We start from the raw sequence: 21,766 nt of genomic DNA on the forward strand, positions 1-21,766 counted from the left end.
CTTGGATAGCGATACCCCGCTGTGAGCTGAGGACCGATGGTGGCAACTCCATGGACACTCCTCTGGTTGTAAGGCAGGCAGCCTGTTGAACTTGCTTGCTGTCCCTCCTCCTTCCTAGTGGGGCTCGTCCTGTGACCTGCTATCTAACGCCTCACGGGCATCAGGATGTTTTAACGTCTAGTGCATCGTGTGTGAGCATCTGAAAGATCCAAGTGGTCTCCAGGCGAAGCGTGACCAACAGCGATCTTTAGAACTTCACAGTACACGTGAGATCCAAGTCAAGATGCTTTGGTATGGGAGAGCGCTCCAGGTGTGTGTAAGGCACTGTTCACATGTGACACTGGAGTAGTGCTAGGGTAACAGTGGCCCCATTGGCACCGCCTGGGCTTACTTACCTCTCTGGTAACAGAGGGAAGCAGCATCGCCAGATCACAGAACTTCACGGCATCCTCTGTTTGCTTAAGGTCCATAGAACACTAGAAATGGGGCATAAACAACGTTAAAGGTAATCTCATTTTAGGTAATAGATTCAAAGTTATCTTAAAACAGCCATCTTCATTACCTTGGCAAGGAACATGTAATTGATCTTAGAAAAACCAGGGCACAGATCTTCAACCTGATTTTAAGGGAAAAGGGAACACAGAAAAACAGGGTGATATTAAAACAACAATACCCAGTGAAGAGGACATGTTTCAGTAAATCAAATATTAACCAAATTGACCTAAGAATTTAGGCTGCTTGTGTCACATCTGAGTCCTTTTTATCAAAGTATCCTTTGGATGCAAATACAGCTTTTAAGTTTGACCAATAAAATGAAATTATGACTATGGTCATAAAGCTTAAAAAGCAATGAGCTACTTTAAGGTTTGGGGGTTCTTTTGTATAACCGTCTCCTCACTTTCTCTTCTGTATCCTTTCTCTTTTTTCCTTTAGAGAACAACAACAGAAAAAAACTGGTGATACACTGCCACTCCCCCGCCCTCCCGCACCCAGACAGGTCTTGTACGTGTCACAACTCATTCAGGAAGTGAGGGCGGCGTGACTGCTCCCCCACGACTGCATCTCCCACCACGTTCACGTTTAATTTCTTTAACCTCAACATCTTTCGTATGAGTTGAATAACGTCTGAAGTCCACCACCTCCGGTACTGCTAAAGAAAAGGCAGATCCTTGACACAACCAGCCCAAGCAGGAGACCTGCTTGCAGAGTTGAAGCAGTGGGAGTTATGAGGGTACTTTACCCCTCATCTGCTAATCCCTACGTACCAGTTCCTTCTCTTTATCTCCAGTAAGTAAGAATTCTTTCGGGTGCCTGCTACAGAGGTCAGAGAGCTCTTCATAGACCCTAACACAGTCTTTGCCTGAGGCGGCTTTTGCGCTTATGAAGGCCTGCACAAGTAAGCTCCCAACCCAGCCCTGGTCTCCACCCCAGAGAGATGCAGAGCCCAAGAGAAGAGGAATACTTTTTAAAATTTATAAAAAATGTCTGTTTTACAAAATGCAAACATTCCAGACAGTTCCAATATTAAAAACTAAAAGTTTCTCTGTTCTAATTTTATTCTGAATTTCCATCTCATTCCCCAAGTGGTAATCACTACCAACAGTTTGACATGCATCCTGCATCCTACCACACCTTTACCAAGACTAGACTCCCCCCAAAAAAAGATAATTGGTTTAACAAAATAAAATGGGATCATTTTCTACATATTGGTCCAAAACACTTTTCCACAACATATTACAGACACATTTTCAAGTTAGCATACACAGATCTATTCCATTGTTTCTAAGAGCTGTATTTTACACTATACATAATTAAATTAAGCATTTTCTTAGACATTTATTTAGGCTTATTGTGCACATACTAATAAGGATGAGTGAACATACTTACTCCTACATGCTTGCGTACATGTGTGATTATGTCTGTAGGAGAGACTCCTAGAAGTTGAATTCTGAGTCAAAGCTACATTGTTTTAAAGATGGATATCATTGGAGGGAAACCCAAGACCCCGTGCTGAGGAGCACTCTGACAGCTTAAGCAAGTCTGTCTCTGGTAAAGCACAGCTACTCTCTGCAGAATCTGAAAAGGAGGGGTCTTGAAAGGGGAAGGGCATAATCTCTTGGGAGCCAGACTGGGTGTAACTCTTTAAGACCCAGCAGATAAACTGTGGATCTGGCCTCGAACCTGCAAGGCTGCCGACAGACTGGAAGAAGCTGCAGTTCAGTCCTAGCCAGAACTCTGAACGTCCTGCAGAGCCATCCATAGCGCCGACGGATTCTGGTTCTCCTGCTTCTCCTGTCTTGTCCAACTGTTTCCATTTCAGCTCTCTGAGTTTGCTAAGTGCATCTCTTGAGCTATTCTAGTAAGAGAAACCTATTGAACAATTGAACAAACCGAGCTTGGTTCAACTGTAAGTTCTTCCATGTTCAGTAACTGTACCGAGCTCTGTCCAAATTCTATCTGGATAACTTGTCCCAAAATATGTAAACAAGCAGCTTATTACTAATAATGATGAGTAAACATACTTATTCCTGTATGCTTGTATACATGTGTGATTATGTTTCTTTAATGTTGGCATTTTAATTCTGTATATATACCTTCACACTCTGTTTAATTTACCAGAGTGATTTTAAATCAGAACATCTCTTTTTTTCCTCTCATGGTTAAAAAAAAAAAAAAGCCCAAAGGAACACAGGCCTTCGCTGAACACCAAACAACTTAGTAGAATGTTCTAATTAAGTGGCAGTTTCCAGCTAGGCTCTTAGGATATTCTGCAGTGAAACACCTGGCGAAGGCTAGTGTGGTTGTTTGCTTGGTCTTGGCTGTCTGATTCCTTGGAGCCAGGAGCTATGTCGGTCATTTCTGAGTTCCCTACATTTGACACTCTGTTTGTTCCAGGTATGTCTTAATAAACATCGCTGAATAAATTACTTTTGCTTTAAAACATCTCATAACCTCAAGCAGCAGCCCCCCATCACATCAGCATGCAGAAGAAAGCTCTGCAGCTTGTGAAACCACTAAGGGAGGTCTGGGGATCACTGCAAACAGCGGGCAGATCAGGGTGGCCTGTCCCCCAGCCTTGTCACCTGTCATCTACCGCATACACCCATCCTCATGTTCACAGGAGCTTTATTCATAACAGCCCCATATGAAAAATAATGTAAACAACCATCAATAGATACATACATAAAAGAAATTGTGGTATATCCATATAATGGAATATTGCCCAAAACAGAAAGGAACTACAGATACTCCCAATAAAATAAATAAATATCAACATATTATGCTGAGCCAAAGAAGCCAGGTACACACAAAAGTACAACTGCTACAATTCCACTGATACAGATTTTCAGAACACATGAAACTAACCTACTGCGACAGAAAGCAGGTCAGTGGATGCTGTCACAGTTCCCATGTCAGCAAAAGGGCAGGGATAAGTCTCTCAGGAAATGAAAATATTCTATATTTTCAGAGTGGTAGTTACATGAGTATAAGTTATCATACTTCACTGAATTGTACAGTTACATGGGTGCATTTTATTATGTATAAACTATACTTTGATATAATCAGAAATTCTGAAATAATGAGTCTGCTTTATGGCCTGAGCTGACAGTTTGTTAAAGTTTTCCAGATGATTCCAATATATAATCAAAGTTGAGAACCAGTGCCTGAGGGAATAGTGCCAGGATGTTTGATGAGGTGGGAAGGACGCTATAGTTAGAAAGAAACGACAGGGGGCTCACAGATGGCTCTTGGTCGGAAGCCACCTCCCTGGGTGCTCGGAGGCTGTGGAGGACAAGATTCCATCTGTTAGAAGAGCTAAATAAGAGCAGCTAACATTCACTGGTTAGAGCACTTAGGGTGCTAGACCCCGGACCAAGAAAATCACATGTGTTATTCTGTGCACTCTTCACAGAGACCACATCAAGTAGGTATGGGTGAAGAATGTAAGATGAGGAGAAATACAGAAACAAGCCTTGGTGGTACAGACAGGGAAGGCTTGGGTTTCAAACCGGCCAATTCTAAAGCCAGTGCTCTTTATCTCTACAGGTCCGACTGATGGCTCTGGGGACACACTCGTGGCCCCTGTGAATGCTCTCTGGAGAGATGGAGTAAAGGGAGGGCAGGAGCCCTACATCTGGGATCCAACAACATGGCCTCCGGGGGGTGACTCTCCTAAGGTGTGTGGGATCCAAGGTGAGTCTGTTTCCTGCCCCTCCTCTCCACCTCCCCTGTTCCTTAGCCCCCCCACTGCCTCAGCCCTCAGCACTCTGAGCTCCTCAGCACCCTCAGCTGCTGCAGTAAATACGGGGTGGAGCAGTCCTGATGGCCGTCATTCTCTTAACACAGACCATGGAACACATTTTTGGTCAGAAGTTAAGTCGTGACTGCATGGTGAGGTCCCCAAGATGGTCTGCCAAGGTGTTCACATTTTAATGAAGTAAAAATTCTGCTTTTTGCAGGTGCTGGGCACTCTCTAAGCAACTCACTTGTACTAAGTTACTTAATCTTCACAACAAAACTGAGGCAGGTACTATTATCTTCATGTTATTGATTAAATTGAGACAGAGAGGTTAAGTTACCTGCCTGATGTTAATCAGCTAGTGAGTGGTGGAACTGGAAATTAACCAGGTGGTCTGGTTCCAGAGTTTGCATACTCACCTCTACATTAGTGGGCCTCTTACGACTTTTGATTTCATTTGTATATCAAAGGTACATTAGCACCTTAAGAACTTTTGTACAGTGTCCCGACAACCTGAACCCCAATTATAAATTAGAAAAAAAGAGTTAAGTTCCAATGACACTTCTTCTAAACTTACGTAAATCATTTACCTGAAACATATCATGATCTTACAAAATTTAAAATGGGAGAACCCCTTCTCAGTGGTAGAGCAAAGGGGGAAGAAATGGGGATGACGCAGCCTTAGGCGTCACTCGTATCTCTGATTTACCATGGTGTGCCCCTGGGAAAAATTAAGTTCCTAGTCCTGATTCCCTCTTTATGAGGGAATCACTTTTGACACTCAAAAAATGTAGAGACAACACATACCTTAACAAACAAAAAAGATCATGTTAAATGAAAAATAAAAAACATGTGGCCCTAGTACTTTTATTCTCAGCACTCTTTTCCACTGGGCTTATGCTTAATCTTGGGACACTTTAAACATTTTTTCTTTTTAACCCTCACCCGAGGATATGTTTATTGATTTTAGAGAGAGAGGAAGGTGGGGGGAATAGAGAGAGAGTAAGAGAGAGAGAGAGAGAAACATTAATGTGAGGGAGATACATTGGTCAGTTGCCTCCATACGCGCCCCAACCGGGATCAAACCCACAACCTAGGTATGTGCCCTGACCTGGAATCAAACCTGCAAACTTTTGGTGTACGGGATGATGCTCCAACCAACCGAATCACCTGGCCAGGGTGTCAGAAGACTTACTTTTTCCCAAACATTCTAGTCAGCCACCAGCCACCGTTCAGAGGTGGAAAGTGCAATGAAACCTGTTTCTCATTTGAGACTCTGTGACCTCTAAATTCCCTCTCAGTTTTACAGAATCGATCCTTAAAATACCACAAAAAACAATTAGCATGTACAAGAAGTTGGACAATACAGGTCAAAGTTTGATTTTGTCTATATTGTTACAAATCTGAAATTGTAGGTGGGGGAAAAATACCTTAGTATCTATAAAATTCTGTAATTGGTTCCAGACAAAGGTGAAGGGATTAACACAACAGGAAGCTGGTTGTATGGGTGGGTACACTGCACACTTACATGTGTGCACACACACATTTCCGCTCAGAGTTTTGTTAGCATAGCAATCATACATTTTAAGACACAAATGAAAATACTGATTTGTTCTAATGCCCCTAAAATGTTTCACAGAACTGCCTGCAACTTATGGAATGGCTTTTAAAATAACTCTTCCTTTTAGTATCTTTTAGTTCTTTAACATTAAACTGTTCGTATATTAGGCTAATCAGGAGTATCTGGGACCAAGTCTCATAGTCAGAGCATAAATTCTTTTAAACAAATTCACATGGCCCAGAGAGTCGCTCTTGGATTTAGTAGTAAGGCCTGTTGTACCTGAAACCCAGGGCATACTAGTTGTTGTAAGAAGTACTTTAGATTCAAAACATAACTCACATTATGAGAGGCTCAAAACAGAACCAGGATTCAAACCATTAGAGATCTACATGTGGAGGAGAGGAGAATTTCCTTGGCAATGGTAGGAAGGACAGGTGCAGACAGTAGCTGGTTTGACACTCAAAAAATGTAGAGACAACACATACCTTAAGGAAATTTTGTAAAGCTTCTTGTACAGTTGAGGACGGTATTTTTCCAAATAGAGTAGCAGCCATTTTTTTCTCAATCCAGGTCAGTTTTGAGACCTGCAAATACAGAGCAACATCACTTTTAGAAAGCTGGCATCTTCTGAATGAATAATCTCTCCCCAGTTACATGTTTGTGTATGTATCTATGTCTACATAAGCATATAAAACATGTAACTTACATATCCATAAATAATGTATAAGAGAGATGCCAGCCTTATGGTACGAATATTTTACATTCCTTTTTTATAATTCTAACAAACTACAAACTCTGAACGCATTGGTTACAAAACCAATGTGAAGCACTCCTAAGAAGATATGTGTTCGATGACGGAAAGGGGGTGGGGGTGAGGAATAATGCTGACCTTGTCTGTTCATCTGACTGGCGATTCTCAGATGACTGCAAAATATCTCTTGGCGCGAGTGTACGAGTTGCAGGCCCTGCCTTCCCTCTCTTCCTGCCCACTCCAGCTGCCTGCCCGCCCCAGAGCGCGGCTCTTCAGAAATTTAAACAGAATGAGGATTCTCAACCGAGAGGGAGTGTGGAGTGAGGGCCAAGTGTACCTACTTACAATCTAGGAGGAAAGCTCTTTTTTGTTTTCTTTAAAATGTTTTTCATTTTCTCCAAATATGAATATTAGATGTTTATCATAAAAGATTCAGAAATGAATAGTTAAAAGGGCGCTGATGCTCTTCCGGACCCCATCAAACGTCTTCCTTCCCAATTCCACCTTCTAGGTTCCTGGGCAGCCACTGACCTCGATTCAAAAACACTGTTCCTTTGCTTTTGCACACAGTGTTACGGATGGCTACATTTATTTTTTGCTTTAAAAAAAACACCAACTTTACCAAAATGTTGTGTTATTTCCTTTGCTGAGGTTTTTTTACTTATTTTTAAAATAATTTTTTATATTTCAATTACAGTTGACATACAATATTATATTATTGATGGTTTAAGCTGCACAACTTTTTCACTTACATATTATAGTTTTGAGATCTTATCCTGGCTCAGTATAACTGAAGTTCAGTCACTTAAGGAACTGTGAAATACTCCATCATTTAAACATACATTGACAAATTTTCCTCCACTCTTTTGTCAATAGACATTTGGGTCGTTTCTATTTGTTTGCTCTTAGGAACAAGGCTGCGAGAGGCATTCTTTCACATGCCTTTCAAAGCACATTTGCAAGAGGTTCTCTAGGGTAGGCACCAGTGCGGGTCATGTGGTAGGCAAGTGGTCAAATTTAGAAGATACCACCCCATCGTTTCCAAGCTGGCTGTGCCAGTGTACGCACCTATTGCAGTACAAGAATTCCTGTTGCTCTACAGCCTTGCAACATCTCACGCCGTATTTTTAAATTTTATCAGATGAGTGAGAAAGTAAAAACGGCATGTCATTTTGTGGTTTTAATTATTATTTCTCATTATTTCTAATGTCGATTTTTTTTTTTTTAGATCTGGCTGGTGTGGCTCAGTGGATTGAGCACGGGCCTATGAATAGAAAGGTTCGATTCCCAGTCAGGGCACATGCCTGGGTTGTGGGCCAGGTCAACTGGATGATGTATCTCTTGCCCATCGACATTTCTCTCCTCTTCCTCCCTTCCCATCTCTCTAAAAATAAATAAATAAAATCTTTAAAAAAAAGATTTGTTTAAGTTGCTTGGTCTTTTAGGTTCTAATTGAACTGTATTATGATCAGAAAAATTGTATGGTAGCAATTCTTTAAAATTTATTAAGACTTGCTTCATGACCTCATATATGGTCAATTTCATAAACATTCTGTGTATGCTTGAAAATGTGTATCCTCCACTAGTTAGGTACATATTTTCATACATGTGTCTTAGATCAAAGTTATTAAATGTGAGGCTCCAATGTTTACAAACTTAAGACACTTTTTTTTCTTCTTGTTCCATTCATTACCCAAAGAGGTGGGTGAAAGTTGACCACTGCGCAGTGTCCTTGCCTTCCAGGTGTTTTTATCTCTCCTCCATGTTTCCCATCCCTTTGTTCCTCTGTGCTGCATCCCAGGTAACTTTTTCAGATTTATTTTAAAGTTTGCTCATTCCCTCTCTAAGGGTACCTATCTACTGCTATAATTTTCTATTGAGTTTTCTTTTAATGCCAAATAATATACTTCTCTATATCAAAAATTGTTTCATCTTTTCCAACTGTACCTGGTAATTTTTATAGTCTTACGCTCCTCATCCATTCCTCTTGCCCCCGCCCAATTCCTCTTATTAAACACACACACACACACACACACACACATACACACACACACACAGATAGGTAGCTATTTAATGTCCTGTGTTCTGTTTCCAAAAATCTAAAGTCCTTTTAGATCTATTCTGTTTTTTGTTGTTGCTTTTGTTGATCGTCTTTCCTGATGGCTTATTTCTTGTGTATTCTATGGTTCTTGATAGTGCTGGGCCACTCTGCGAGAGTTTCATAAAGTGAAGCTACATTCCTCCAGGGAGGACTAACATCAGCTTCTGCCATTTGTCTACGGCATGAAGATCTGGTTCCATTTTGCATTAAGATTTCCTTCTTGGGTTTTGAAGCCTAAACAAATAATATACATGTAATAATATACATGGAATGAGACTGGGTCAATGGTTTTCAAAGCTTAGCCGAGTCTCCAACCTCAGGAAGACTTAGATTCTTAAAAGTGGCATAATAAAAACTGCTTATAAGAGATTGTTTGAGATAGTTATAATTATTAGAGCTGTTAGAAGGAGTATTTGAGATAAGGAATGTGAACCATGAAATGCACATCTGATACGTAGCAGGGGTTCAATAAAAGCAAGCTTCCCACTTCATCTTTAATTCTCTTCAAGCCTCATTCTAAAAGTTTCCTTTTTTGCTTACCCCAATTTTCTCATCTACAAATAGTATTTCTCCTCATGGTAGTTTTTTTCATGCATCTCTTAAGACCTATTTTCATATTCTGTTAATTTTCCATAAACTAATGTCATTCAAGACACTTGGTCTTAGACTTACCAGCCACCATTATTTCTATATATCTCAGGGCCCTTTCTAAATTACATTTCTTGAAGACAAGGACAGTGTTTTATTTATCTTCTGGCCAGTGAGCCCATAATTTATACTCAGTCAACTCTGAATGAGAAAAGTCCTTGCACAGAACACAGAGCACTGCACCAGGACAGGCTACCTGTGCACTGGTGGCAGACGCCCCCCTGAGAGAGCACAAAGGGCGAGAGACAGTGCAACTGCTCCACAGGGAAATGGAAAGGCAGTAAAGGGAGAAAACACACATACTTATATAAATCTTCCATTATATGTAATAAAATATGTGTTATAAAATATAAATATATAAACTCATAAAATATGTCTTTTTACTCTGTTTCCATATAGTAGGTGCTAGGTAAAACAATAAAAGAATAAGTAAGTCACTGAAAATATGTCATGCGATCAGAGTGTATTCAAATGAGATTTATAGATAAAAGCAATCAACTTACAGTGTAACAGTATCTTCCCTTGAGGTAATACAAAAAGGGTTCTTCAGGTAATAATTGGATTGCTTTATCTAGATGTTCCTGAAAGAAAACCCCAAAGAAGTATCATCTCCCAAGATTTGGAGGAAGTGGTGAATGGAACCACACCCAGTAAACTCAAAGGAGCTTTACAGTGTTGTCCATCCTCCTCCTCAGTCCCTATCTCTGACAATTAATACGATTCATTATTATCAGTTAATTCGTTATAAAAATGATTGCTCAGAACAAGAATCGGAACTGTGACTATGATTTGATAAGGCTACGGGTAATTTAAAGCCAAAATGTCACTATAAAAACAGAAAACACTCAGTTGCATTATTGTCTGCCCATGACACACAAATATCACACAATTAGGGTGTAATGGAGGAAAAAACAGCAGAACTAGATGGCAGAGGGATCTATCCCACAGATGCTGTCAAATAGTTACAGGGAGGTGGGAAACAACTCTATCACTGTAATTATTGGCCCTGGGGGGTTCTTTACTGAGCTATCACAACTACAGGCATAATATAAATGATATGTATTACATTACTTATTTCATTCACCTGTCATGGTAAATATAAGCCCTAGATTAAATTCTACTCCTCCTGTGAGTCAATATGTAGAAAATATTAACTAATTAGTCCTGGTCATGTTTACAGTATTGGTGAGTTCATGACCAATAGGCTAATCCTCTATCTTTGAAAATATTATACTCATCTACCAGATGACTTCTTTCAGAATCTAGAATAATAATAATCTTTAATCACCCCAAGAGTTTGATTCCTTTTGGCATAGTACTATTTGAAGAATGCCATTTCATTTAAATAAAAAAGATAAATTCCTAGAGATTAATTTGTTGAATAATTTGATTTAGACCTATTAATGGAACATATGGCTACATTACAGCATTTGTAATATCAAGGAATACCTTGAATTGATGTCCATAGTTGATTTTGTTTTGTAAACCCTCAAACTCAGATACATAGCCACACAAAACCGCGTACCTGAAAGAGATACAAACAATGGAATTTGTGTGAACTTTTAATCAAATACCACCAAACATAACAGTTAAAAAATGTCTCCGAAGCATTCTTTAATATTTAACAAAAGTATTCATGTAGATGCAAAGGCCCCCAAAATAATAAATATTTGACATTAATGTGAAGCCAGCTTCCTCATCTATAACTGGGGATGCTAACACCATCTATCTCGTATGTATGCTGTGAGGGTAAATACCTAAAACACGTGATTACTTAGAATATGGCCTGGTATGCAGTGAGTTTCAAGAAATGCAGGCTGCTACTATCATCATCACCAACAATAAAGTCACAGAGAGGATCTCAGAAAAAATCTAATCATATAAATATTAAGTTGAAAAATATATTGTATCAGCCCTGGCTGGTGTGGCTCAGTGGACTGAGCACCAGACTGCGAAGCAAGAGGTCGCCCCTTTGATTCCTAGTCAGGGCACACGCCTGGGTTGTAGGCCAGGTCCCCAGTAGGTGGGCATGAGAGGCAACCACACATTGATGCTTCCCTCCCTTTCTCTCTCTCTTCCCCTCTCTCAAAAAATAAATAAAACCTTTTAAAAAAAGAAAAATGTATCAACAAATCCTTGCTTCTTCAATAAAAATAAAATTCTCATGGCCTCCTTTAATGTCATTTCAAAACAAAAATAAATATCATGACTAAAAACTAAATAGAGTCAAAGATAATTTGAGAATATGCTTTTCCAAGAAATTCCCCGTGTCCTTCAATCCTTCCGTGGAAACCTGTATTATTAGAATAGAGAAACCAATGGATTATTTACTTTTTTCCATTGGGAATACAAAGTTTACATAAATTATAAATAATTTATAATCAATCAATGATTATTTACTGATTATAAATTGGGTGTGATATTTGTTCAGTAATTTGCTTACTCTAAAAATTGGGGATATATTACTTTTCACATTCAGAGTGTTTCTGTCTGTTCAAAAGTCTTTGGAGTATTTATTTTAGAGTGTTTCTGTCTGAGGCAAAATATTCATTTACTAAAGTATTTCAAAAGTAGGTGTTCACTTTTACTTGCACTGTCATAACTGAACTGAAAAAGGTGACTCTGAGTGGTATTTATCTTTGTTGTTTCTGTGGGTAAGCATAACTTTTGAGTATAAATATGAAGCAAACAATTTTCTCCTTTTGGAATACTAAGACCATTTCTGGATGAAAAAGATCACATAATTCACATAACATGCACAACCAATGAAATGGCTGCTTTTCAATGACAACTTTTTGATCTCTTGAATTTTCAGTTTCTACACAATCAAAGGAACCTATGACAGCGGAAGCAAGAGTGATGGCTAAACCAACCTATTAAAAGTAATGGGAGAACTTAACCAGATAAGGAGGTACTACTCCTTGCAAATTGTAAAATCAGACGGCACTTCACGTACATCTCTGCAGCCACGAGAGAATTTAAGGAAAGATTACAGGAAAAAGACTCTCGAGCTCACTCATGACAACTGCTATTGTCGCCTCCAGCCTCCTCATGTTTTTTGACATGCTCTCTGTCATTCTGTTCTGTCATTCCTCTCAAAGAGTTCCAGAACATGGAGCAAAATCCCACAGGACTGCATCTCCAAACTCCCTGTTTTTGCCATGGGTGTCATAACCTATTTGTACTTAATACCTTAGGCTACTTTCAAAAAATAAACTTTTATTTTAAAATAGCTTGTGATTTACAAGAGAGCTGCAAAGCTAGTACAGAGTTCCCATACACCCATATCTGGTTTTCTCTACTTTTTACATCTTACTTCACTATAGTGTATTTATCAACACTGCACCAATATTGACATATTAATATTGATATGTCATTTTTACAATGAATCAACATTAATAAATTATTAACTAAATTCTACTTTACTCAAATTTCTATTTTTTACCTAATGTCCTTAAACTTTGACATTGTTTCTCCATCACTCCTTCTATATTTACCCCCAGTAACACCATGTTCAGTATCTTTTTTAAAATTTATTTTTATCGTATTTTTTCAATACCATTTATCTCCCTTCTACCTCCCTCCCCCCTGCAATCACCACACTGTTGTTCATGCCCACGAGTCCTTTTTCCTTTTTGCTCAACCTCTCCATCCCCCAACCTCCCCACCCCCTGAGCTGTCATCCTGCTCTCTGAGCCTGTCTCCATTTTGCGTGTTGGTTCAGTTTATTCATTAGATTCCACATATGAGTAAAATTGTATGGTTTTTGTCCTTCTCTGACGAGCTTATTTCACTTAGCATAATGTTCTCTAGGTCCATCCACACTGTCTCAGAGGGTAAAATTTTCTTCTTTTTTTATGGCCGAGTAGTATTCCATTGTGTAAATGTCCCATAGTTGTTTTATCTGCTCATCTACTGATGGACACTTGGGCTGCTTCGTATGTGAAATTCTTTGGGGTTACTACTGTCATCCATCATACTCCCTGTTCATTGTAATTTGTGTTATTTTGAAACTTTTATAAGCACACCTTCCATATCTTCACCCATGGACAAAATGACTAAAACATAGACCTGGAACTCTAGAACCATCTCCAGACCGACAATGTTGTTGTCCGTAGTTATTTTGTCGAATAAGTGAGGCCCCAACCCTCCTGTCAGCATGGACAGCCCAGAAGTTTCCATGCATTTCTACATCTTGTTCACAAGGGTTTAAGGAGTGGACCTGCCTTAATGCCTTCTAGCAAAGAAATAAATAAATAAATAAGATCATGTCACATCTTTAGAAAAGTCTATGTTGCATCTACTTGAATGTCCTTATCCACAGATTCACAGAACAACCTGACTATCAACGCTGGAATCAAAGAGAAAGGTTCTACATTCACTGGTGTACAGTGGTGGGATCATTCTTCTGTTTCTGAACATGAGATCGATGCATGCTGTTCTAGGCTTTTACAGTGTTCTCACCACCTTTTCTCTGAGTTACTCCGAGAAAGAAAAACACCGTGACTCATGAATATCATCATAAGAAACAGGTACAGTTTTCCCTTATACAACCTGTCACTAGAGTCCTGTTTTTCAGAATCCTTTTGAAGTCTGGTTTTTTAAACTCTAAAGCAGTATTTATCTCCCTACTTACCATAAGTGCGAAGTTCACCTGCACACTTGTCCCCGAAGGATCATCACTCCTCTTCTACCTGTGTCTCTGGGTGTGTGCTGTGTTTTTTTCTAGTATTCATCTTTAAAATGGTAATTTAAAGTTTCATTTCCTAAACTCTTATGCTGATGGGAACTCCAAAGGAAGTTAGTTCACAATATGGTGTATTACCTCCATCTAGAGGTCATTCTAACCACACGCATTTTGACAAAAATTCTTTAGTGGCATTGATGTGGAACAATAATCCACAAACATTCTTGTTTCAAAAACTACTAGAACAACTCCACTAGCTTCTCTGCGGCACTTCTGACCAAGCATGAATGCCATCTATACTGTGAGAAAGCAGAGGAAGAACAATGGAAGAGAATCCTGAGTATTTAAGAATATAAGGTCTGCCTTATTTTTCCACTTATTGCATGAACACTGGTTACTAATCTACATATCACACCACACACACACACACACACACACTGCCTTGCTTACCCTATCTATAAAATGAGAAGAAGCTGTTCTGCGAATCACATGCTATGAGGCATATGGACATAATTTGTGCACAGTAGAGCACAAAATATGTAAGACATTATTTATAATTAAGGTCAGGCCACTTTGGCTAACAAACTGCAAATTCATTGGTGGTTTTAGTCTCTTGATTCCAGAACAGAAAGCTCATGTAGCCTTAAAGTTACATGAAGATGAAAAACAAATCTTTAAAATAATGCTGTTTTTCAACTATTCCCTTGATGTTAATCTTTTACAATAATTATGCCTAAAGACTGCATCTTTTATTTCAGAAGGAAGGCTCGTAAACCATCACATAACCCTGTAAACGGTGGGCCAGCTGGCAAACACGTTAGACTTTGGGGGCAGACAGTCTCTGCTGCAACCATCCCACTCATGGCTGGGCACAAGTGCAGGGTGGGGCTGTGCTCCAATAAAACTTCACTTACAACAGAAGGTAGCTGGCTTTGGTCTGCAGGCCACAGTTTGTCGTCTATGCTGAGTGAATAAGAAAATGTCTTAACAGACTAACAGAGATTCCAGCAGAATACAACCCTTTCACTACATTTTATTTTAATAATGGAATTGGTAAACCTAAATTTTACCTATTGCTTCTCAAGTTTTAATTTCTTTTTTTATCACCCTAAGCCTCTACTATTTATATGAACATGAACTCTTGTATTCAGTAAATACATTATATACATTTCAAGAATTTAGACAAAACTGACATTAGAATTTGTTACATTTTAATCAGCTGATTAGATTTTAATATTTTTTACTATTATAAAATCTGATATTGAATAAGAAATATGTGGAACACAATTGGATCATTACTATGGGTATATGTTGATAAGATTTAACTTCGGGGTTAAATCCTGTGGTTATAAAAATAACAAATTGTTCACAACAAAAAGTGTAAAAAATCCTGACGAACAAAGGAGAAGCAGCCAGGTTAATGCGCAAGAGACTGCGCAACCTGCTCAGAGAGGGTTCAGCTCCATCTGTCCTCAGAAGACGGATGTCATGGTACTTACGAAGGCCTCAAAGAAGAGTCAACATTTTCCCCTATGACAATTTGGAAGCTCACACTGATAATTGCCCTCAAATTGAGAATGAACATCAAATGTACATTTTTAATGTGATTCTTCTTGGATGCAGATGCAGTAAGGGCAACAGGAGAGGAGAGCAGAGGAAAAGCAGCCCAGAAGGGGGAGAAGAAGGAGGAGGAAGAGAAAGAGGAGGAACAGCTTAGTGAAGAAAAGAACTGGGGTGTTCCTCTGTATCTAAATCCAGCTAACCAGCTCCTAAACACCTCCGTCATGGAAGGAGATGAAGAGAGTGTGGCTAGATCAGTAAAAATTCATTGCTATTACTATTAAAAGTAGAAGAACATTAAGTACCAAATGCATACATGTTAATTTATTAATATTATTATACAAATTAGATAAGAAAGGTATAATTAGCTATAGAAATAATAGCCAAGAAACTTATATATTGGGGACATCATTATGAAGATATGTACCAGGATGTTGACTGCAAAATTACCTTTCTGCTAGAGTTCTGGCAGAGGTACCAAGGGCACAGGACAACACCGATCTATTAGGTACTCCAATTCCTAAAGCAAGACACTCTACTATGCATGCGTGACATGCTAAGAAAATGATTCACAGGTACTCCCAGGCTTAGCCCTTCACCTCTCTCCAGGCTGTCTAAGAGAAGGCAAAGAATTCACTGCGGGCGAGAGAGACGTGGAGTGAGAGTTCTATGAAGAGAAGTGGTAGGTACGGTGGGTTCCACCTCTCACCTTCTTATGGGAGAGGGCAGCGGGTAGGCTTACATCTCTTATTAGGGCAAGTGAAGGCAGCTTCAAAAGATCTCTTATTTTGCATGCATCCCTTGGAGTTTAGGGGATATAAAAGAATGATGCCTTCTGCCCAGGGAAGTTTTGAGATGAAAGTGTGGGTGGAGCTCCCCCTGCTCGGTGGCAGAGTCAAGAAGGAGGTCTACTTTGGGAAAACTGGGTACATTTCCAGAGTTGGTGGGGCAAAAATGGATTTCCTGTGGGATAGACATCGACCTGTGGAAAGGGACACATTTTGAGAGAGATTTTGCCTCAGAGTGCCCCAGAAGAATAAAATAATCTCGAAGAAGAACAGATTTCTGGAAACCTAGGTCTGAGAGAAGGCTCAAATTAATTTATTACTATATCTTCCTAGTACCTAAAGTACTTGTATTGCTAGGGAGGGAAAAAAAAAACCTAGGAAACTAAAAAATGTTGCAAAAATCCAACTACAAGTAAAAGGAATATTGATTAAAAATATTTTCTTCTTGTTTGTGCTTTATAATTCTATACATATGAAGAATTCAAAATAAAACATACTCGAGGATAAATGTTTTTTGCTCCAAGGATATTCACGTACACCCATCCCACTAATGAAACATCCTTTGTCTGAGCTTTCTTATATTATAAACGGCTTTTCTTTACCCTGCAGAATTCGTACACCTTTACTCATCAAGGTATGAGATATGGCTGATGTGCATTTATTCTGTGAAGCATTCTTTCTACATTTGAATTAGAATCACAGAATCATTTTACTATTTGTTTTCAAATAAAATGTTATATTAAGTTAGTTTTAATTAGAATTCGTCAAATTCAAAGCCACTGAACTTGATAGATTCACTTATGAGTCAATGTTCAATGAAAGTTTACCTTAAATATACTTAAAATATACATATTAAAAAATACATGAAAATAAATAGAACAAGAACCATTAGTGTTATTTACTAGATATATTTTTCAGTGAATGTGACAGGTTAAATGGTCAATAATATTTTTAAATTTCATTGTAATTTATAGAGGCATATTAGAATTTTAAAAGACTGCATAAGTTCTATGTACTTACCACAGATGACAATGTCCATTCATGGGTGCTCTAGTTATAGCTTTCTCACCTAATGTCTTTCCTGAAAGATAAACGTACTTATACTTAGTTCCTCGATGTGAGTTGGTAATGGGTAGATTATTGATTTAGATGAGTGGTTTCCAAAGTATGGTCCCAAGATCACTTGGAAGCTTGTTAGAAAGCAAATTTTTGGCCACATAGGAGACTTCGTTGATCACAAATTCTGAGACTCAGCAATGTGTTCTAACAAGTCACCTGTGATTTTGATGTATGCTTAAGTTTGAGACCCACCAGACTAAGCGATTTAACCAAGTGCAAGAAAAGTCATTCAATTATTATTTAAAAGCATTAACAGAAATTGTTTTGTAACTGACTTAACTAACATTTGTTGAGTGCCTTCTAAGTGCCATGTTATGTGTGCTTCTGGAAGCAAAAAGTCAAATAAGACACAGTTCTTGAGTTTCAAGGGCTCACAGTAGGCATATAAACAAGCCTGTAAACAAACAAATTACATGCAAAAAAATAAAAGCAAGGTGAAAAAAAAAAAAGCACAGCAGAGAACAGAGTAAGTAACTCCGCTAAACGAGCAAGGGAAGGCAGCCCGGAGAAGTCTGCACCGTGTCATTCACAGTAAAAAACAGGCTCAGTACGTAAATAAGTCTCCCAGATCGTTTTAATTAGTTTAGAATAACTCTTAATAATGTAATAATTACTTTGAATAGAGGTTTGTTTATTGACTTGAAAAATCCAAACGCTTGCAGCAAACCTGTACCACATTCTGAAAAGTTTTCTCAAAAATGGCCTATTTTATTTTATACCATCTCCTTTTTCCCAGCTCCTTTTTTTTTTTTTTTGCCTTGGAAAGAATATCCAAGGACTCACAAAATGCCCCTCTAAATAATGCCCCTCTAAATAAAAAAAAAACATAATGTTTATAAATCTTTATAAGAGTTATTCTCCTATTTGTTAATTTGTTAAGGTGGTAATTTAGAGTTCTAGCCAGTAAGAGAAGTACTTTGTGCAGAAAGCTCCATAAACTGGAAAAAAATTAAACAGTAAGGTATTTTAATAATAACTGATATTGCATTGTGGACATATATTGAGATAGTTTGTAATTCATAAATAAATAATTGTAAAGCATAAATACTTTTTAATGTGCAAACAATACAACCAAATCAACATTGTAGCTATGTTGCCAAGTGAACACAAACAGCTTTCAGTACACTACCACAAGCCTACAATGCGGGAGAGAATAGAAAAGGAGGCTGGGTAATACACAGTCCGGTTTCACAGCCTCATTTATGCAGCTGAGGGCTGGAAGGAAAGACATTCCACTTACAGAATTGTATTTGGTGACCTATTTGAGGCATTTGTCTCGATCATTTAATTCTGGAAATTATAACAATGTTCCTTTAGATATAAGACTCACATTTTATATCTAATACAGGTTATGATCAATCACAGCACTTCAAAAGATGTACTACATAATGGCATACCCCAATTTGAGTTTTATGAAAGACTTCTGCATTCTCCAGGAACCAAATCTTCCCTCGGATAACAATTTCAAGATGCTACCGTGAGAAAGAACACTCAGCACTCTTCCTCCCTCATACCGAGTTCCAATGGCCCTCAATGGCTGATCTCAGCTCCAATGTATTTCCTTTGCCAGCACCAAGCACTTATGACCTGTCCACTGAGTGACAATTGGCCGTCTCCGTATTGTTCTACACAGTAAGTTCCTTCGAGTCCCACTGTCTTGGTCATAGTTACATCTCTCCTCCCCTCCCTCCTCTCCTTCCCTTCACCCTTCATTCTACCATTGCTCCTGGACTCAGTAATTTTAAATAAATATTTCTCAAATGCATAAGAAAAGCAACTTTTAAAATTTATTTTGAATATCTAAATGAACACCTCTGAGGCTTTACTGCTTTTTCTTTGACACAATAAACTTTTCTCTTATTTTGGGTATATCCTACTTTAATCTATACTCCACTCCTGTCCCTAAAATTCCTCCAGCCTATTTCTCCTTCCATTTTTACCAGCTCATATATTAACTCAATTAAACTCCCACTCCATTTGGAAACAGACCCCAAGTAATTTTATCTACGTGACACCATCACCTCTATAGGGAAGACTGCCCTGCGCCAACGTCCGCCCGTGCTGCCATATCCTCCTGTTACACACTCTCTGCACACAGGCCTCCTTCTTTACTAGCAACGTTTTCCAGTTTGTTTCTTTATGTGTACGATTATTTGAATAATACTGCCTCTCCCACAAAGCCATAAGGTCCTCTATAGGCAGAGAACATGCCTATTTTGCTATAATATTTCTACCTTGAAATACAGAAGGAGACCTAATGCCTTGGGTAGGATTTATTCCAGAAATGTGAGGTTAGTGCAACATTCACAAATCAATAAAAGTGATTCACCACATAATAAAATGAAGGATAAAAACCACATGATTATATGAATGATGCAGAGAAAGTATTGGATAAAAACCCAGCACCCATTTATGATAAAAACTCTCAGCAAAGTGGGAATAGAGGGGACATACCTAAACATAATAAAGGCCATATCTGACAAACCCACTGCCAGCAGCATACTCAAAGGGGCAAAAACTACAAGCGTTCCCCTTAAGATTGGGAACAAGGCAGGGATGTCTGCTTTCAGTTCTCTTACTCAACATAGTACTTGAAGTCCTAACCATAGCGATCAGACAAGAAGAAAAAATAAAAGGCATCCAAATTGGAAAGGAAAAAGTAAAACTATCCTTATTTTCAGATAACATGATATTCTACATAGAAAACCCCCAAAATTCCATCAAAAAACTACTAGAATCCAGTGAATGAATTTAGCAAAGTAGCAGGACACAAAATTAATATCGAGAAATCAGTTGCATTTAGTATATGACAGCAATGAACTAACAGAAAGTAAGAAAACAACCCCATTCACAATTGCTTCAAGAAGAATAAAATACCTAGGAATAAACCTAACCAAGGATGTGAAAGACCTATACAGAAAATTATAAGAAACTGAAGAGAGTGACTCGGGCGGTCCGCTGCGGAGGCACATTTTCTGCAAGGGCAGGGCACCAAGCGGAGGGAACGGGTTTTCACGGACAAGCTGAATTGACATTCAAGAGCAAGGCCCCTGGCTTCAAGTTCAAGATGGCAGAGTAGGAAGACCCTGAGCTCACCTCCTCTCATTGACACCAAAACAGCAACATATAGAACGGCTATCTCTGAGACCACCTGGAGACTCGCAGAAAGGTTTTCTATAACTACAGACAAAGTAAAAGCCATATTGAAAAGGGTAGGAGGGGTAGAGACTAAGCCTAGTCAGCACCTACCCTACTCCCTACTCCTGATGCAGTGACTCACAAGTGGGAGGGTTATGACAACCTCGGAGGTCGCCCCTAGAGAGCAAAGGGTCTGAACCCTAAACTGGTTGACCTGAACCAGGAAGTGGAGCCCTCATAACAGCTGTCTTTGAAAACCAGCGAGGCTCACATCTGGGAGAGTTAACGGGCTGTAGGAAGCCCAGGTTGCGCTCCTTCCCTGTTCTGGCGCAGAGGGAGCAGTTTAAAAAGCAGCTAGGTCATACGTGAAGGTGATTCATTGACTAATTTTAGGGTGTGTACTGGAGGGACAGGGATCTGCTGGAACTTGCTCATGCCACAGGTGCCGGTGGGTACCATTTTTCCCCTTCCTCTAACCTGGCTGGTCTGACACTGTCCATTAACCTTGCTAACACTGTTTGCCCCACCCTGGCATTTCCCTGAGGGTCCACCCAGGGTAGTACCCCTCCAGAGCACTTCCTGGCCTGCCACACACCGTGGGCAGCCTCACTCAGCACCAGCACACAGCAGTGTGTCTGCAGCAGCAGGGGAGGGCTTTGCAGCCAGCCACATCAAAGCCTTGCCCTGCATTCCAGTGAGTCTGCAACAGTTGTGGCCAGGCCTCACAGCCAGCAGGCCAGATAGCAGCAGCCTTGCCTGCTAGTGTATCCACAGAAGTGGCCCAGCCACAACAGGAGGCTATATTAGTGCCCTCTGTAGACCACCTGGCTCTGGTAACAAGGGGGACATTGAAATTAGGGCCCCGTGGGAAAATAAGGCCACTTTTTCAAGACCAAGAGATTTCTCTTAACTACCTAATACAATACATAAAAACAAACAGGCAAAATGAAGATAGAAAAGAATACGTTCCAAATAAAAAAAAAGGACAAAACCCCAGAAGAACTACATGCAACTGAGGTCAGCTGTCTACTAGATGAAGAGTTCAAAGTAACAGTCATAAAGACGCTCTTTCAACTGTGCAGACAAATGAATGAACTCAGTGAGAACTTTAGCAACTTGAACAAAGACCTACAAATTCTAGGAAAGGACCTAACAGAAGTGAGGAAAGGGACA

General features: G+C 39.3%; 1 protein-coding gene across 4 annotated transcripts in view; it reads right to left on the reverse strand.

Moving 5' to 3' along the window:
• Window positions 1-21,766, reverse strand: part of RMDN2 (regulator of microtubule dynamics 2) — a 62,429-nt gene that overhangs the window by 6,945 nt on the left and 33,718 nt on the right. For 3 of the 4 annotated variants that reach the window (XM_045827841.1, XM_045827840.1, XM_045827839.1), the window contains 6 exons: window positions 17,357-17,417; window positions 10,751-10,826; window positions 9,805-9,882; window positions 6,287-6,385; window positions 563-616; window positions 396-476 (listed from right to left, as the gene is read on the reverse strand). In XM_045827841.1, the coding sequence (XP_045683797.1) occupies window positions 396-476; window positions 563-616; window positions 6,287-6,385; window positions 9,805-9,882; window positions 10,751-10,826; window positions 17,357-17,417 (449 nt within the window). The remainder of the gene's footprint in view (window positions 1-395; window positions 477-562; window positions 617-6,286; window positions 6,386-9,804; window positions 9,883-10,750; window positions 10,827-17,356; window positions 17,418-21,766) is intronic. The other variant, XM_045827842.1, reaches the window with a different exon arrangement.

The sequence above is a fragment of the Phyllostomus hastatus genome, unplaced genomic scaffold (genome assembly GCF_019186645.2).
Source record: "Phyllostomus hastatus isolate PE091 unplaced genomic scaffold, TTU_PhHast_1.1 phas_scaffold_78, whole genome shotgun sequence".
Taxonomy (NCBI): Eukaryota; Metazoa; Chordata; class Mammalia; order Chiroptera; family Phyllostomidae; genus Phyllostomus; species Phyllostomus hastatus.